The sequence below is a fragment of the Epinephelus moara genome, chromosome 23, assembly GCF_006386435.1.
Source record: "Epinephelus moara isolate mb chromosome 23, YSFRI_EMoa_1.0, whole genome shotgun sequence".
Classification (NCBI taxonomy): domain Eukaryota; kingdom Metazoa; phylum Chordata; class Actinopteri; order Perciformes; family Serranidae; genus Epinephelus; species Epinephelus moara.
Window position 1 is genome coordinate 1,018,431 of NC_065528.1, and position 16,760 is coordinate 1,035,190.

General features: G+C 41.0%; 1 protein-coding gene across 1 annotated transcript in view; it reads right to left on the bottom strand.

The window, feature by feature from the left end:
* Window positions 1-16,760, bottom strand: part of LOC126385214 (pleckstrin homology domain-containing family A member 5-like) — a 628,760-nt gene that overhangs the window by 226,985 nt on the left and 385,015 nt on the right. The window contains exon 5 of the mRNA XM_050036817.1: window positions 7,609-7,662. Coding sequence (XP_049892774.1) covers window positions 7,609-7,662 — 54 coding nt within the window. The remainder of the gene's footprint in view (window positions 1-7,608; window positions 7,663-16,760) is intronic.

Genomic DNA, 16,760 nt, shown 5'->3' on the forward strand with positions numbered 1-16,760 from the left:
TATTATGCTGATCTGTTCTGTACGACATCTATTGCACGTCTGTCCGTCCTGGAAGAGGGATCCCTCCTCAGTTGCTCTTCCTGAGGTTTCTGCCGTTTTTTTTCCCCGTTAAAGGGTTTTTTTTGGGGAGTTTTTCCTTATCCGCTGCGAGGGTCATAAGGACAGAGGGATGTCGTATGCTGGTAAACCCTGTGAGGCAAATTGTGATTTGTGATATTGGGCTTTATAAATAAAATTGATTGATTGATTGATTGACTTTAAAAAAAACAAAATGAGGAAAAACGGCCTAGATGGCATCTCTACATATTACATCCACTTATGAGAAGATTAACTTAATTACTCCTTCAAAATCACCCCATAAGTCAATCTACCAAAAAAATAAATANGAGGCAAATTGTGATTTGTGATATTGGGCTTTATAAATAAAATTGATTGATTGATTGATTGACTTTAAAAAAAACAAAATGAGGAAAAACGGCCTAGATGGCATCTCTACATATTACATCCACTTATGAGAAGATTAACTTAATTACTCCTTCAAAATCACCCCATAAGTCAATCTACCAAAAAAATAAATAAATAATAAAAAAAAAAAAAAATCAATATTTTAACTAGAAACACATTAATGGCGACGTCACATAGTCAGGAATAAAGATTTATTTACAGTTTGTACAGTAAGGGGACAGTAATAATAATAATAATATATAAGATGTATAAGATGATATATTTTAATGCTAAAGCAGTAATCAGTTCTGATATAAATGGTCCAAGAGGCCATATATAGGCCTATATATACATATATACATATATCTTCTTACTTTTTTTCTCCTCTCTCCTTGACATCTTGCATGTTGTCTGGGCGCAACAGTCCAAGCTCAACAGTCCAAAATGGCGGTAGCGCCCCTAGTGGCTGTTGGCAAAAATTCAATGGAGCTTCGCCTCTTGGTATCCATGCTCTTTGACCAGGCTAAGAATATTCCATAGTTTCTGAGTGGGTCCCATCATAATTATCAGCTACTCACATCAACAATATATAAGAGGAAATACCACTGTCAAGTAGCTACAACAGAATGTGACTCTATGATATAACAAATAAAAATGAAATGAATCAGAGAGAGAGTTCCCCGTGCTTAGGGCTGTCTCCTGCACTGCGTGGGAGACAATCCCTTGTGCTTCCTATTAAATAGTTGGCTGCTGTTTATTAGTGATGGGGAATTTGACCAGACATACATTTGCCAAACCAACCAGCTAGTCCTCAACCTTGAGGTCTTTTCTCATGTAAAACTAAACTAGAATGACTGCCTTTGGTTACAGTTTAAATCCATGTCTGTCCAGACACATATGTAGCCATGACAGTTAAATGCTTCAAATGTAGATGTTGTTACAACATACTCTAAAACATGGATGCTTCAGACACATCTTCCCACCAGCAGCACAGAAGATCTATACAATGACCACAGTTTCAAGGTTAGTGTCATGAATTCAGTATCTTACCAAATATTTCCCCTTCTTCTGACGTTGAATAATGGCCAGAAAAGTGTTTTTGCAGAACGTTTTGATGTCACAGTGAAGCTGACCTTTGACCTTTTGGATATAAAATTTCATCACTTCATCTAATGAACAGTATGAATGACTTGACAAACACATTTTGTCAGGTCACAGTGGCCTTTGACCACCGAAGTCTAATCTATTTATTTTTGGACAATTGTGTCAAATTTGATTAAATTCCTGTCCAAGTGGACATTCTTACCAAATCTGAGGAAGTTCCCTCAAGGTGTTCTTGAGATACCACATTCACGAGAATGAGATGATTGCAAGGTCAAACAGTGGCCTCGTCCTTTGATCGTTAAAATTGAATAATAAGTGGACATTTTTGTCAAATTTGTATAAATTTCCTTCAAGGCCTTCTTGAGATATTGGGCTCACGACAATGAGACAGATGCAAGATCACACTGACCTTGACCACCAAACTTACTTACTTACTTAGGCCTGTTACTCTAAGTATAGGCATAGGCCACTGACAATATTTCTCCACCTCGTCCTGTTCTGTGCCAGCTTCTCCAGATCTTGCCATCTGTATCCAGCTTTTTCCATCTCGGTTGTGACACTCCTCCTCCAGGTGTTTCTTGGTCTCCCTCTACCACGTTTACCCTGTGGGTTCCACTGCAGGGCTTGGCGTGTGATGGAGTTCTTCGGTTTACGCAAAGTGTGCCCAATCCATCCCCATTTTCGTTTCTTTATTTCCGCTTCTGTCGCAGGCTGCTTTACTCTTCCCCACAGCTCTTTGTTCTTTATTTTATCAGGCCTTCTGATGTTAAGAATACGTCTGAGGCAGTGGTTGTACGGTTTTTATGCTTGAGTTGAATAGCCGTATTTTGGTCTTGAGTGTGATGTTACGTGCTCTCCATATGGCCCCCATCATGCCAAATGCAGCTCTTGCCTTGCCTATTCTCCTCTTTACATCCCCCTCTGATCCGCCATCACTCGCTACCTCACTTCCCAGGTAAATGAAGGAGTTGACTTCCTCTAGTGGTTGGTGGTTAACCATCAAGCTGGCCAGTGTCTTTGTATTGGCCTTGAGCACTTTGGTCTTCTGTGTGCTAATGTGGAGACCTGTCTCAGCTGCCTTCTGTTCTACCTCTCTCAGCTTCTCTTGCATTTGTTGGTGGTTTTGGGACAGTAATGCAATATCATTTGCGAAGTCTAGGTCGTCCAGTTGTGTAAACAGGGTCCACTGGATCCCATTGCGCCTGTTGTCAGTGGCTTGCCGCATGATCCAGTCGACCGCTAAGAGGAATAATAATGGAGAAAGTAGGCAGCCTTGTCTAACTCCTGTTGTGATGTGAAATGCCTCTGTCAGCTGGCCTTCATGTATGATTTTACACTGCATTCCAGAATAGATGTTCTTGATGATGGTGATGAACTTCTCTGGTATGCCGTAGTGTTTCATCAGTTGCCAGAGCACTTCCCTATCCAGACTGTCGAATGCTTTCTCAAAGTCCAGAAATACTGTGTAAAGTGGTGACTTAAACTCTTGTGACTGCTCAAGGATGATTCGCAGGGTTGCTATTTGGTCGGCACATGATCTATTTTGCCTGAATCCAGCTTGGTTGTCTCTAAGCTCTGCATCCACTGCTGCCTTGAGGCGTTGCAAGATTACCCGGTTTAGGATTTTGCCTGGTACGGATAGAAGCATTATACCCCTGTAGTTGTCGCAGAGGCTTAGGTTGCCTTTCTTGGGTTTTTTTACCAGATGGCCTTCCTTCCATTCCCCAGGCACGTTTTCTTCCTTCCAGATCCTACCAAACAGGTCACATAGCATTTGCGAGGATGTTTCAACATTTGCTTTAAGAGCTTCTGCCGGTATATTATCTGGACCTGGTGCCTTGTTGTTCTTGGAGAGCCTGATGGCTTTTTTAATCTCTGCTTCGGTTGGCCGTCTGCAGTCAACTGACAGGGGGACTTCTGCAGGTTGCATATTTGCTCTTACTGCCGGAGATGGTTGGTTCAGTAGGTACGAGAAGTGCTCGACCCACCTCTTCATTTGTTCTTCTTGTGTATACAATATCCTTCCTCCCTTATCTTTAATTGGGTGGTTCCCTTTCTGGTATTTTTTGGTCAGGAGTCGGATGTTGTCGTAGAGAGCTTTGATGTTGTTCTGCCTTGCAGCTTCCTCCGCTTCTGCTGTAAGCTTAGCTACAAAATTCCTCTTATCTCTCCTAGCACTCCTTTTTACATCCCTGTCTTCTCTACTATATGCTTCCCCAAGTGTTTTCTTAGCTGCTCTTGTTTTGCTATTGTTTAATACATCCTTAAGTTTGTTCCTTTCTTCTATTCTGATCAGGGTGTCAGGTGAGAGCCACTCCTGGTGTTTTCTCTTCTTGGGCCCGACTGATGCTTCACAGGCCCCTGTAAATGCCTCCTTTACTTGCTGCCAGTGGTTTTCTATTGTTCTGGGTTCCTCTTCCATTTCTTGTAGGGCTATGAAGCGGTTTCTAAGTTCTATTTGGAAGTCTGCTTGTTTATCTTTGATGGTGAGTAGTGACACATTGTAGCCTATTGAGGTGCTGTTGTGATGTTTTTTCAACTTAAGTTTTAAGTTAGCTACCAATAGATGGTGGTCCATGGCTGCGTCAGCACCCCTCTTCACCCGAACATCTTGAGGGCTTCTCCTGAATCTCTTGGAGATGCAGAAATGATGTATTTGGTTTTCTGTCTTCATGTCAGGAGATACCCAAGTAACCCGGTGGCATGGTTTGTGGGGGAAGAGGGTTCCACCAGTGACAAGATTGTTATTAGCGCAGTGGTTGGCAAAGAGTTCTCCATTCTCATTCATCTCTCCAAGGCCATGCTTTCCCATCACTTGTTCAAAGCCGGTGTTATCGCAGCCAACCTTTGCATTCACATCCCCCATTAAAATGGTGAGATCCTTCTCTTTACATTTTCTCATGGTTTCCTCTAGCTTTTGGTAGAAATCTTCTTTTGCACTGGATGATGTTAACAATGATGCACTTATGTGAGGTCTTGAATTTGGCCATAATGATCCTTGGGCTCACTGGTTCCCATCCTAAGAGGGTCTTCTGGGCTTCATTTGATAGCATGATTGCCACCCCATCTGAGTGAGCAGCATTATCTCCCGTGTGCCCGGAGTATATGATTGATTCTCTTGATGAGAGCCATGTTTGTCCTGCTTCCTTCCACCTGGCTTCGGCAATTCCAAGTATATGGATGCCATATGCCTTCATTTCATTAGCGATGGACCACCAAAACCCAATCAGTTTATTGTTAAGTCCAAGTGGACGTTCTTGCCAAATTAAAAAAACAAACAAACAACAATCCCTCAAAGCGTTCTTAAGATATTGTATTCACGAGAATGAGATGGGTGCAAGGTCACAGTGACCTTGACCTTTGATCACTAAAATCGAATGACTTCATCGTTGAGTCCAAGTGGACCTTTGTGCCAAATTTAAAGAATTTCCCTCAAGGTTTTCTTGAGATTCGCATTCACGAGAATGGGATGTACGTACGTATTGACAATCCGAACACATAATGCCTCTGGCCATGGTTATCACCAGCGCAGAGGTATAAAAATCTTTTTTGAAAACACACACAGGTATGGGTGCTTCACATTTGGCTGATGTGGCTCCTTGCTTTCCTCAAGTGCATCTCTTCCTTGCACCTTCGCTACTCCCAGCGGGGATGTGAGGGGAGACAATTAAAATATGTTTGTTAGGCTACTGAAGTAAAACAGCAGCAAGGTGGCAAAATAACAAAAAAACAAACAAACAAAAAATATAAAAGTGCCTGAATAAAGTCTAACATAAGTTTGTCAAGTCTAGGTTGCTATTAGGACTACTAAAAAAAAGCACAGCTGTATAGGACTGTAACTGTTCATTTTTGCTTAATGAGTCAAGAAGCAATTGTAACGGAAAACAATAGAAGCATTTTGACTTAATAAAAAGAAGACAAAGTTGCAACTTTATCATGATTTATTAATGATTCAAACTAAACTAAAATTGAATCTAAACAAAACAAAAATCGAATCATTTTTTTCATGGCTGATTATAAGTAAAATCTATAATTTAAGCTGTCACTCCTGTTTCCACAGGTTGGTTGTTAGTTTACAATCATGAAAAATCATTAACATTTCAGTTAAGCGGTTTCTACAACAGCTGTTTACTTCTCAGTCAGATCAGCTGAGCAATCACAAACAATCTGGTCAGACCAGAATCCTCTGTGGAGCCTTCTTTCTCCTCATCTCCTCCTAGACTCATTTAAGGGATTGGAATTTCCTAAATGACATTAGACCTCCATCAATCAATGGGAGGACGGAGAAGTGAGAACAGGAGGAAGCATAATTAGCAGAATGGAAAGCACTCTATGCATTTCTTTGATATGACTGGTATGGGCGTACCTCCACCCTGAAGCCACTGAACACCCATTGCAAAGTTACTGTTAGTGAGAACTGCAGTTGCACTGGGTGCTTTTCCTACAATACTGCATTTTGACCACACCTGAAACTAAACTTGGACAAGCCACAAAGAAATGATAGTTATTAGCTCTAGTTAAGTGTTTTCAAAAACTGTGATTTTGTTTTATAAGAGGAAAGGTTTCTGGCATGAGGAGTTAGTAGTATCCACAGAAATACAATGAGAGTCCCATTCCAATCAACCTAGCAGGATGATCAGAGCAGTGGCCATTTTTGGATCAGCTGATTGATGGAACGGAGCCAGCTGATAGATCACATAATTCCTTTCGATGCAACCAATTGGCAAATCTCATCCAGGGCACCGTATTTAAACTACTTTGGCCTGCCTACTGTTGCTGCTCCCTCTGCAAGCTGCTTTGCAACCCACCTCCACCCCAGCTCCTCCTTTTCTTGTTGTGTCTGACTTATCACTGTCATTTCTGTTTGTCATTGATGCTTGCTCTGTTCTGTTCCTGGGATGTCTTTGCTGCTGCTCTTCCTGCCTTAGGCTTGCCATGTAGGTGTGGAAGGCCAGAGAGGTGTGTTCTCTCCACCTTAGGCTTTCTGCATAGGTCCTAGGAAAGGCAGAGAGGCATCAGAACAGAGCCATACTGCCAAATATAATACTGCAAGTTTTCTTTGACTAAAGTGGTCCTGACTGAAATACCATTTAATTCCCAGTGTCCATCTCGCGAAAATGCACAGCTGCATTGACCAGCGTCCCGTAAATATCTTAGGTGCATAATGTTCATTGCTTCTTGTTAACTCTTTTTTTTTAATTTAATTTAATTTTATATACTTTATTAATCCCCGAGGGGAAATTCAATTTTACACTCTGTTGTCAATTACACACAGGTCCGAACACACACATGCACAAACTGGACCTATACATGCACTAAGTGGAGAGATGTCAGAGTGAGATGGCTGCCCATGACAGGTGCTCTGAGCAGTTGGGGGGTTCGGTACCTTGCTCAGGGGCACCTCGGCAGTGCCCAGGAGGTGAACTGGCACCTCTCCAGCTACCAGTCTCATGCTCCATATTTTGGTCCGGACAGGGACTTGAACAGACGACCCTCCGGTTCCCAACCCAAGTCCCTATGGACTTGGGCCGCCCCCTACTGAGCTACTGCCGCCCCCTTTTCCCTCTGTTCTTATTGTTGATTGCTTCTGTATTCATTTGTTTTGGTATTTTGTGCCTATTAAGCACTTTGGTCTAGTGCAGGGGCTTTTTTAATGTGTTCTACAAAAATTTTGATTTGACTTTGATCAGTGTTATATGTTAAATAATTTAGAATTTTGTAGAGCTGTTTGTATTTAAAAAAAACAACAACAAAAAAAACCTTTCAAGTGGCTGACAACAAAACCACCAGTGGTTAACTGAAGGGTGATAAATATCCTCCCTATTCTTTCTAAAACATCTTTCATGTTTGTCTCTCCTCTTTACATCTGAGTGGTCAAGATGACAAGTGCACTTTCTCAGATGTGGAACTGTTTGTTGAACTTACCCAATGCTAATACAGTCTGCATGCAACAACTTCCAGTTTGAGTCACTGACAATAGCAAACTTGTATTCAAAGCTTGGAGGCTGGTAAAGAAGCTGAAGTCAAAGCAGCTCTTCCAGTGATGTGGGGGATTATTACCTGCTGAGAGCCTCTATGGGCTTGTCAGGGTGGACAAGCTTCCCACAAGTCACACTAGAAACAGAACAAGGGAGGGAGAGAGAATGACAAAAACAAAATTGTGACTTTGAAAACTGAAATTAAATTCAGTCAGCAACATGAAATAAAATATGACAGATAAGAATAGAAAAGGGCAAACATAAAACAATGAGTGAATGTATGTAGCTGTCACTTTTGAGGTAGGTCGACTAAAATCTTTTTGTTGTGCAAATGAAACATCGCATCCAGGTGAAATCAGGAAGGTTTTGCGGTCAAATCCAAATCTCTTTGTTCATCTAAACTTTACTTCACTGGCGCCTCCTTCCAGGCGATCTGATTATTAATTCAAAGCCATACTATTTTTCCATTAATTCAGATTTTTCACTCATCTGTCTGTTATCAGTTCCTACAGTTTTCTTAACCACTTATCTTTCTGTTGTTTGTACAATCAGACAGCTGAAGACATCCAGCTGAAACTGTTAATAATGAAGTGGGGAGACAGATGGAGGAAGCAGGAAGAGAGAAAGAAAAAGACAAAGTGTCAGAAAGGGTGAGAGCTGAGCCAGATGAGCTTGACGTATCTTTGAAAACGCCTTCTTAACTTGTGAGGATGGGGAGAGCAGCAGGCTATTAAAAAAACATCAGGGAGATGAACAGAACAAGATATTAGTGAGTTAAATATATCACAAAACAGAAGAAGGGGAGAAAGGAGAGGGTCATTAATAAAAGCAAAAGCTGCAGGCATATGGCACATTCTAATGAGATGAGAGGAGGAAAACTTCCCCCAGGGGACAAAAAGAAAACTTTCTGGATACGAGTTTTAGGAATCTCTTAATTGAAACTTCTCTGTAGTGAGTGACATTTGAATAGCCGGAGAGCTGTAGGGCACTGACTCCCATTAAATATCTTCAGGCAGTGCCGAAGGAGAAATCAAATTTGTGATAGGGAACGAACTGAAAATAAGGCTAGGCTTCTGCTTGGACAGACCAGTGTATGTGATTGACAGCTGAGCCAGGAGGGGCATGGAAACACAATACAAACAAAGTAATGCTCGTAAATATACAGAAACTGATGTTTCATCAAATGGTAACACCCTGTTTATACATGATTGGCTGCTTTTGGGGAAAGTGAGAAAGTAAGCAGGGTTTAAACTTCTCTGTATAGCTCTTTTGTTTTTCTTTACAGTTACACAGTAATTCTACAGGAGCATACTGCTAAATCACAGTAATAAAATGTACATAAACTGTGAGGTTACAGTTAAATACAGGTGCTGGTAATGTCACTGTCGCTTCTTTAGCTAGGTTACTGTCACAACAAAGACAAAAAGCCCATTTGTGGGAGCAGATCGGCCAGTGGACACTATATTTCACAATCACAGCTCTATTGAGCCTTGTATTCCTTTAGCCTTTAGCAGCAATGATTTTATGAGCATTTTTAATGACAAAATTCTAACTATTAGAGGCAAATTTCATGACCTCTTGTCCTCAGACAGTACCTCTCTGCCCTCAAACACAGCTGTAAGACCTGATATATATTTAGGTTGCTTCTCCCTGATTTCTCTTCAACAGTTGACCTCAATGATTTCTTCATCCAAGTCATCAACGTGTTTCTTAGACCCCATCCCAACTAGGCTACTTAAGGAAGTCTTACCTTTAGTTAACACATACACCACCCTGGATCCAGAGGTGTTTGCCAACTATAGACCAATATCTAATCTTCCCTTTCTTTCAAAAATCTTCGAAAAGTAGTCACAGGCCAGCTGTGTGACTTTCTCCATAATAATTAATTTGAGGAATTTCAGTCAGGATTTAGAGTGCATCATAGCACTGAGACAGCACTAGTAAAAATTACAAATGATCTTCTGAGTACCTCAGACAAAGGACTCGTCTCTGTAGTTGTTTTATTAGACCTTAGTGCTGCATTTGACACAATTGACCATCAAATTCTACTTCAGAGAATGGAACATTTAATTGGCCTTAAAGGTTCTGCACTAAGCTGGTTTAAATCTTATTTATCTGATCAATTTCAGTTCATGATGAATCATCTTTACATACTGGAGTTCTACAAGGTTTGTGCTTGAACCAGTTCTGTTCACTTTATATATGCTTCCCTTAGGTAACATTATTAGAAATCACTCTGTAAATTTCCATTGTTATGCGGATGATACACAATTGTATTTATCGATAAAGCCAGAAGAAACGGATCAATTAACTAAACTTCAAAAATGCCTTAAAGACATAAAATCCTGGATGAGTTCCAAATTCAGACAAAACTGAAGTTATTGTTCTTGGCCCCAAACAACTCAGGAACTCTTTATCTGATGATATAGTTTCTCTGGATTGCATTGCTCTGGCCTCTAGCACTACCGTAAGAAACCTCGGAGTTATATTTGATCAAGATTTGTCTTTTAACCCATTTAAAACAAACCTCATGGACTGCGTTTTTTCATCTGCGTAACATTGCAAAAATTAAAACATATCCTGTTCCAAAAAGATGCAGAAAAATTGGTCCACGCTTCTGTTACCTCTAGGCTGGATTACTGTAATTCCCTATTATCAGGTAGCTCTAATAAGTCTTTGAAAACTCTCCAGCTAATCCAGAACGCAGCAGCACATATACTGACAGGAACTAAGAAACAAGATCATATTTCTCCTGCTTTAGCTTCTCTGCACTGGCTCCCTGTAAAATCCAGAATTTAATTTAAAATCCTACTCCTAACTTACAAAGCTCGAAATGGTCAGGCTCCGTCATATCTTAGAGAGCTCATAGAGCCATATTATCCCACCAGAACACTGCGCTCAGAGCCTTCAGCTATCAAGCGCCTCTTCTGTGGAATCATCTTCCTGTTTTGGTCTGGGAGGCAGACACCGTCTCCACATTTAAGACTAGACTTAAGACTTTCCTTTTTGATAAAGCTTATAGTTAGGGCTGGTTCAGGCTTGTTGTGGACCAGCCCATAGTTAGGCTGACATAGGCTTAGTCTGCCGGGGGACCTCCTATAATATACCAAGCACCTTCTCTCCTTCTCTCTCTCTCCTTTGCTAACATTCATGTCCTGTTACTGCATCTCACTAACTCGGCTGTAATGCATGTCACTAACTCGGCTTCTTCTCCAGAGCCTTTGTGATCCACTGTCTGCCAGGTTTCCTTGAATCGCAGCTGTGCCTGGATCGTGTGATGTGGTTGTGCTGCTGCCGTGGTCCTGCCTGATGCCTCCTACTGCTGCTGTTATTATTAGTCATACTTCTACTGTTATTATACACATATGATTATTGTCACATACATATACTATCATATATGCGAGGGTCATAAGGACAGAGGGATGTCGTATGCTGTAAAGCCCTGTGAGGCAAATTGTGATTTGTGATATTGGGCTTTATAAATAAAATTGAAATTGAATTGATATATTAATATATACTTATAACATATTGTACCACAATAGCTGTAATTATTATTATAATATTACTACTTAAATTAATGTTGTTGTAAGCTACTGTCATTACTGTCTGTCCTGCATCTCTCTCTGTCTCTATGTATCATTTTGTCATATGGAACACTGTAACTTTATTATGTTCATCTGTTCTGTACGACATCTATTGCACGTCTGTCCATCCTGGAAGAGGGATCCCTCCTCAGTTGCTCTTCCTGAGGTTTCTACCATTTTTTTCCCCCTGTTAAAGGTTTTTTTGGGGGGAGTCTTTCCTTATCTGCTGTGAGGGTCCAAAGGACAGAGGGATGTCGTATGCTGTAAAGCCCTCTGAGGCAAATTGTGATTTATGATATTGGGCTTTATAAATAAAATTGATTGATTGATTGATTGATTGATTGATTGATTGATTGATTGGATGTTGCTGTTAAGTCTTTTTCACTGTACTGTTGTAAACTTGTTGTTAACTGTGTAGTCAGCCCTTCGCTAACATAACATTACATTAGCTACCTAGTTACTGTTAATGTCAAAATATTGTTGTCATAGAAACAAAACCCACATGCAGTGCGTCATTAAAAAAAGTGCTGGGAGCACTTTTTCATGAAGCGCTCCCCAGCACCCTGCCACTGCTTTTCTGCTGAAGAAAAATGTTATGTGGACACACAACCTCAGACTCTACAGTCACGCCAATGCTTCTGTGTGGCTGTGCGTACAGCTGTGACTGGAGCTCACTGCCACTGGCTCCGGCAGCCATAATCCTGTACGCACTGTACATACATTTCTTCTTAAAATAAGTCTGTACTGTTTTGTCATTTTTTTTAACATTCTATCATGAAAAATAAAATTGTAACAACAACAGATCTTGATTCTTTTCTAAGGAATAATGTGCTTGAGAAGATTTTTTTTGGCTGCATTCACTCACTTACACTATGATGCAATTACAGTTGAAGGCTGATGATTAGTCATCACATGATCAACATTTCTGGAACAAAATCATGACATTGGCAATGTTGGACTGAACATTAGTTTATCTGTTAACAAATAAGTAGCCTAGAAAGGAGCAAAACAAACAAACAAAAACACAACAACAACAAAACAATGAGCATTTTTCAGGCTTTTGAAGAAAGAGAAACTTATTGTCAGCAGTGCTGAATGACTGTATGAGCTCAGTTCAGCTCAGCTAGCCTTTGGGATCAAACACTAATAAGACCTACAAGACCAACACATTCTCACTCTGACCTCGTCACATATTGATGTTTGGTCATGGACTTTCCATGTCAACATATGACATACAAGGTACCCTGGGTGCTTTGGTTGTTGATGTTGATGTTGTTTTCACAGGAAATGTACAATCTGCATACTCTTTCAAAATAAATGCACTATGTTGGTACAACACAGCGAATTGACGTTTCTTCCTTCAACTACGAACGCACATGGTTGGGTTTAGGCAACAAAAGCACATAGTTGGGTTTAGACAACAAAAGCATTTGGTTAGGTTCAGGAAAAAAGAACAGGGTTTGGCTTTACAATCACATGGGAAGCAAACACCAACCTCCTGGGTGAAAGTCAGTGGCTGGTGGACCCATCCACCACCCCTCCAGTCCGCCCTACTCAGACTTTCACCCCCCCTTAAGTTGTTGTCTGGCCATGTTTCCCCCTGATGCCGCCAGGCACTGTTAAACAATAATGGCTGTCTATCATGCCAACGTGATAGCATGGCTTTTTTCACTGTCACTGACCAAGTGCCGGTATTCGACAACTTTGGAGTGAGACCAGGTTGATAAGACAGGAGTATTTCTATGTATAATCCTGTGAAGCCCCTCTCCTTGGTTTTATCTGTTTCATTCACTGAAATTACAAAATTCTGACACTGCTGTCTTCTTTAGTGACAGTTAAGTGGCAGGCCAAGTGATGCCTCTGATGCCCCACCCACTCCCAAATACATTCTTTTACAGATTTTTACAGATCATTCACATGGGTCACATTTTCAGATCTGAAAATCTGGAATTCTGGATTTATCTAGAAAAATAACATCCTTGACCTTGAAGGAGAAACATATAGTGGAGAGAAAGGGGTAACTCATTAGAATAATACCTGCCATTGATCTTCATTGTTATTGGTCCAGGTCAGAGAGATGCTGAGTGTAGTACTGAAGGTATTACCTTACTCTGTCCGTGTTCATATCTGTACTTAAAGCAACTTGGTCTTCACATAAAGACTCTCCACAACAACTTCACTATCTTTGCTTCAGTTTCAACATTATTTCAATGAACTTTTGGTGCTAGAGAGGGTCCAAATGTGTGCAAACTGATAGAGCTTTAACAGTCTACACACTGGGCCAGTTCTACTGTTGCTAAGTGGCCTCTGATCAAGAGAGCCTCAGTTTGGTAACCCCAAACAGTTTGATAGATTTCTGAATGCATTTGGATAAATGGATGATAAATCAGAAAATCAGGCATTTGAGATTTTAGGTTAAAAGTGATCACGTTGATCTGTTAAAAAAAGTGATCTAAATGTCTGCTTTTTTTAAGAGACCGACATTAAAAATGGTGCGAGCAAAGCTGTTTTTGGCAGTTTCTTAAGGATGACTTAAATTTGATGGGTTGGGTTAAAACTGAGGAGCTCTCTTTGACAGAGAAGATCCTGAGCTTGGAGGGAATGCTTAGGGCTTGTGCTCATTTATAAAGCGAGAAGAAGTGAAAAGGCTTGAGGCTTTTGTGCTACTAAGACGTCTTTGTATTAGGCTGATTAAATCAATTAAAATTTACAATAAAAGTAGTTAGCTACAAACTTCATCATTGATTAATTGGGTCTATGTTACGATGCATGGCATGAGCTGTGGCAAAATCGACACCATGTACCAAACAGCATATGAGCGTCCAACTATCGTGTCCCCATTGTGTAACATTGGAAGATGCACCTCTGTTAGATCTTGGAAACAAACCACAAACCTCCGCTGGAGATCAGTCTAGAGATGTAACCCAACACATTCTCACCCTGACCTCGTCACACATCGACATTTGGTCATGGACTTTCCAAGTCGAGATATGACATGAAAGGTACCTTGGGTGTGTTGGTTGTTAACATTCTTGGACACCGTGTCAACTTTTCAAAATATACTTCTGTTTCCATTGGAAATGAAAAGAATAGGGTTTGGCTTTACAGTCAACGAGGAAGTCAACACCAGCCTCCTGGATGAAAGTTGGTGGTACTCGGACTTTCAGCCTCCTTCACCCCATTAAATAACACTGTTACCGCATTTCCCCTGATGCTGCCAAGCACCATTACACATTGATGGTGACCAGCCATGTATCATGCTGACGTAAAACGATGGCTTTTTTCAACAATGTCTGATGCCAGAAGTCACTGACCAAGTGCCAGTTTTTGACAACTTTGGAGTGAGACCAGGTTGATGAGTATGGGTATTTTCCCAGGGGGTATTTGCTATCTTACTACATTTGTATGTTCTCAACAGAAAACACACATTTTATATATTGATATTTACTGGATTCACCTGTTGCATATTGGGAAGCGGTGTTCCCTGTCCATTGTGGTGCTTTTGAAGTGAGCGGCAGGAATAGCTGGTCACCATTATTCTTTTAATAATGCCTGGCGTGTCAGGGGGAAACGTGGTGGGACAATACTGAAAAGTTATGGTGGCAGAAGTCTGAGTAGGGCAGGCTTGAGGGTTGGTGGATGGGTCCAACAACCACCCCTGGGAGGCCAATATTTGCTTTCCATAAGATTGTAAAGCCAAACCCTGTTCTTCTTTCCTAAACCCAACCACGTGCTTTTGTTGCCTAAACCCAACCGTGTGTATGTTGGCTAAACATAACCACGTGTGTTGCTGAAAGAACAAAACATCAATTTGCAGTTTTGAACTGATGTAGTGCATTTATTTTGAAAGACACTATATGCAAACTGTATATTTCCTTTGAAAGCAGAACTGTATTCTGAAAACAGACAATTCACGGAACAGGCTGAAGTTGACACGGTGTCCAAAAATGTCAACATCCAAAGCACCCAGGGAACCTTGCAAGTCATATTTCGACCTGGAAAGTCACTGACCAAACGTCGATATGTGACGAGGTTGGAGTGGGAATATGTTAGAAAGTAATACAATTTTGCTTGACATGGATATTTATGGTGCCCAGGGGGTAGTCCCTGAAGATTTTGGTGACCTCATGACCTTTTGTCTGGTGCTACCATCAGGCCAACATTTTCACTCAAAGAATGACCCAGACTTTACTTAGCCCCACCCTGACAAACTTTACATTACTGTTTTACCAATCACTCAGCATCTGGTATGGCTCTAAACACAGCAAAATCTTCAGTCTGTGTCACTGGCTGTGATATACTCTGCAGCTACGAGCTTGGTGTGTCTGTAGTTCTGATTACAATCATCATGCCGGCATGTTACTTAGACTGAAAGTTCAAACAAAGATATTTAGCTTTCACCTGTCATCTTCATGCCAGTTGGGGTGGAACAAGGTGAAACTCTCATTAGCAGTATCACCACAGTTAAACACCTGACTTTCTCACCTCCTTTCTGCTCAACAAGTTTAAAAATATAGGCCGTGCACACCTCATTTACATAACTTACACATACACACACACACACACAAACACACACAGAAACCTCAGCACTCCTTTATGAGAGCAGTGTGACAGAGGAGATAATTGGGATGGGAGATGAATGGGGTGAGTGTGAAAGGGATGGGGAGTGAGTGTGTGAGAGAGAAAGAGAGGTGCTGCCACAGAGTGTGCAGCTCTGAACTTGTTAGCAGTAAAACAGTATGTTTAAATGTGTGTGCGTGTGTGTGTGTGTGTGTGTGTGTGTGCGTGAGCAGACTGAAATACCATCCTGACGACTCTTTTGAAGTTGGTGTGTGTAATTGCTGCAGTTTGTTTGTCTTTGTCAGAAGCCCCGGTCTTAAATTTCATTTCAGCCCCATCATCCTGACTTTTTTGTTGTTTTCTACTTTGTCTCCTGGGAAGCAGAAAGTACGATACGATGATACGATGGGTAGAGAGCATCTAGCAGTCAGTCATTCTGACAGCAGAGAGCGAGGGAGGGAAAACATTTTAACAGGTTTCTGTTTCAGTTTGTGAGTCTATAGCATACATTGACCATACAAAGCTACAAAGATAGAGACAGAAGAGACAAAGAGACAGAGAGAAAGATGGATTTGATAGACAGGGAGCAAATGATAGAAAAAAATAGGAGTCAGGTTAAGATGGATGAGCGGACAAAGAGATTATGATGCTCAGCAGTGGCATTCAAGACTAGCTGACCCTCAGTGAGTCACTCACACAATCACACTTCAAACTCCTAAAAGCAAGAAGGATTTGGAGTCTGATAGTCAGTAACTTGACAGCAGTGTCAAACAGTTCAGCTTGTGTGCAGCTGAATCCAGAACAGGAGCCAGAACGGAAATATGGAACTATTTGCCTGACAGAGAAAGGACAGCCAGCATACATTTAAGGACCATTTCAATTTGTAATTACTTGGGCAGCTGAAGCATTTTTATTGATTATGTTAACATTTTACAAACCAACAGAGCAAAATGTGCAAGACACATGAGCAATCAGACAGCTTGTAAACAGACCTGTCACCTGAGCATATGTCTTGGATGGGCATCTGATTCACCTAGGCAGGCACTTTTTCCCTCTTTTCTTTTATAGTTCATTTATCATTACATTGAAT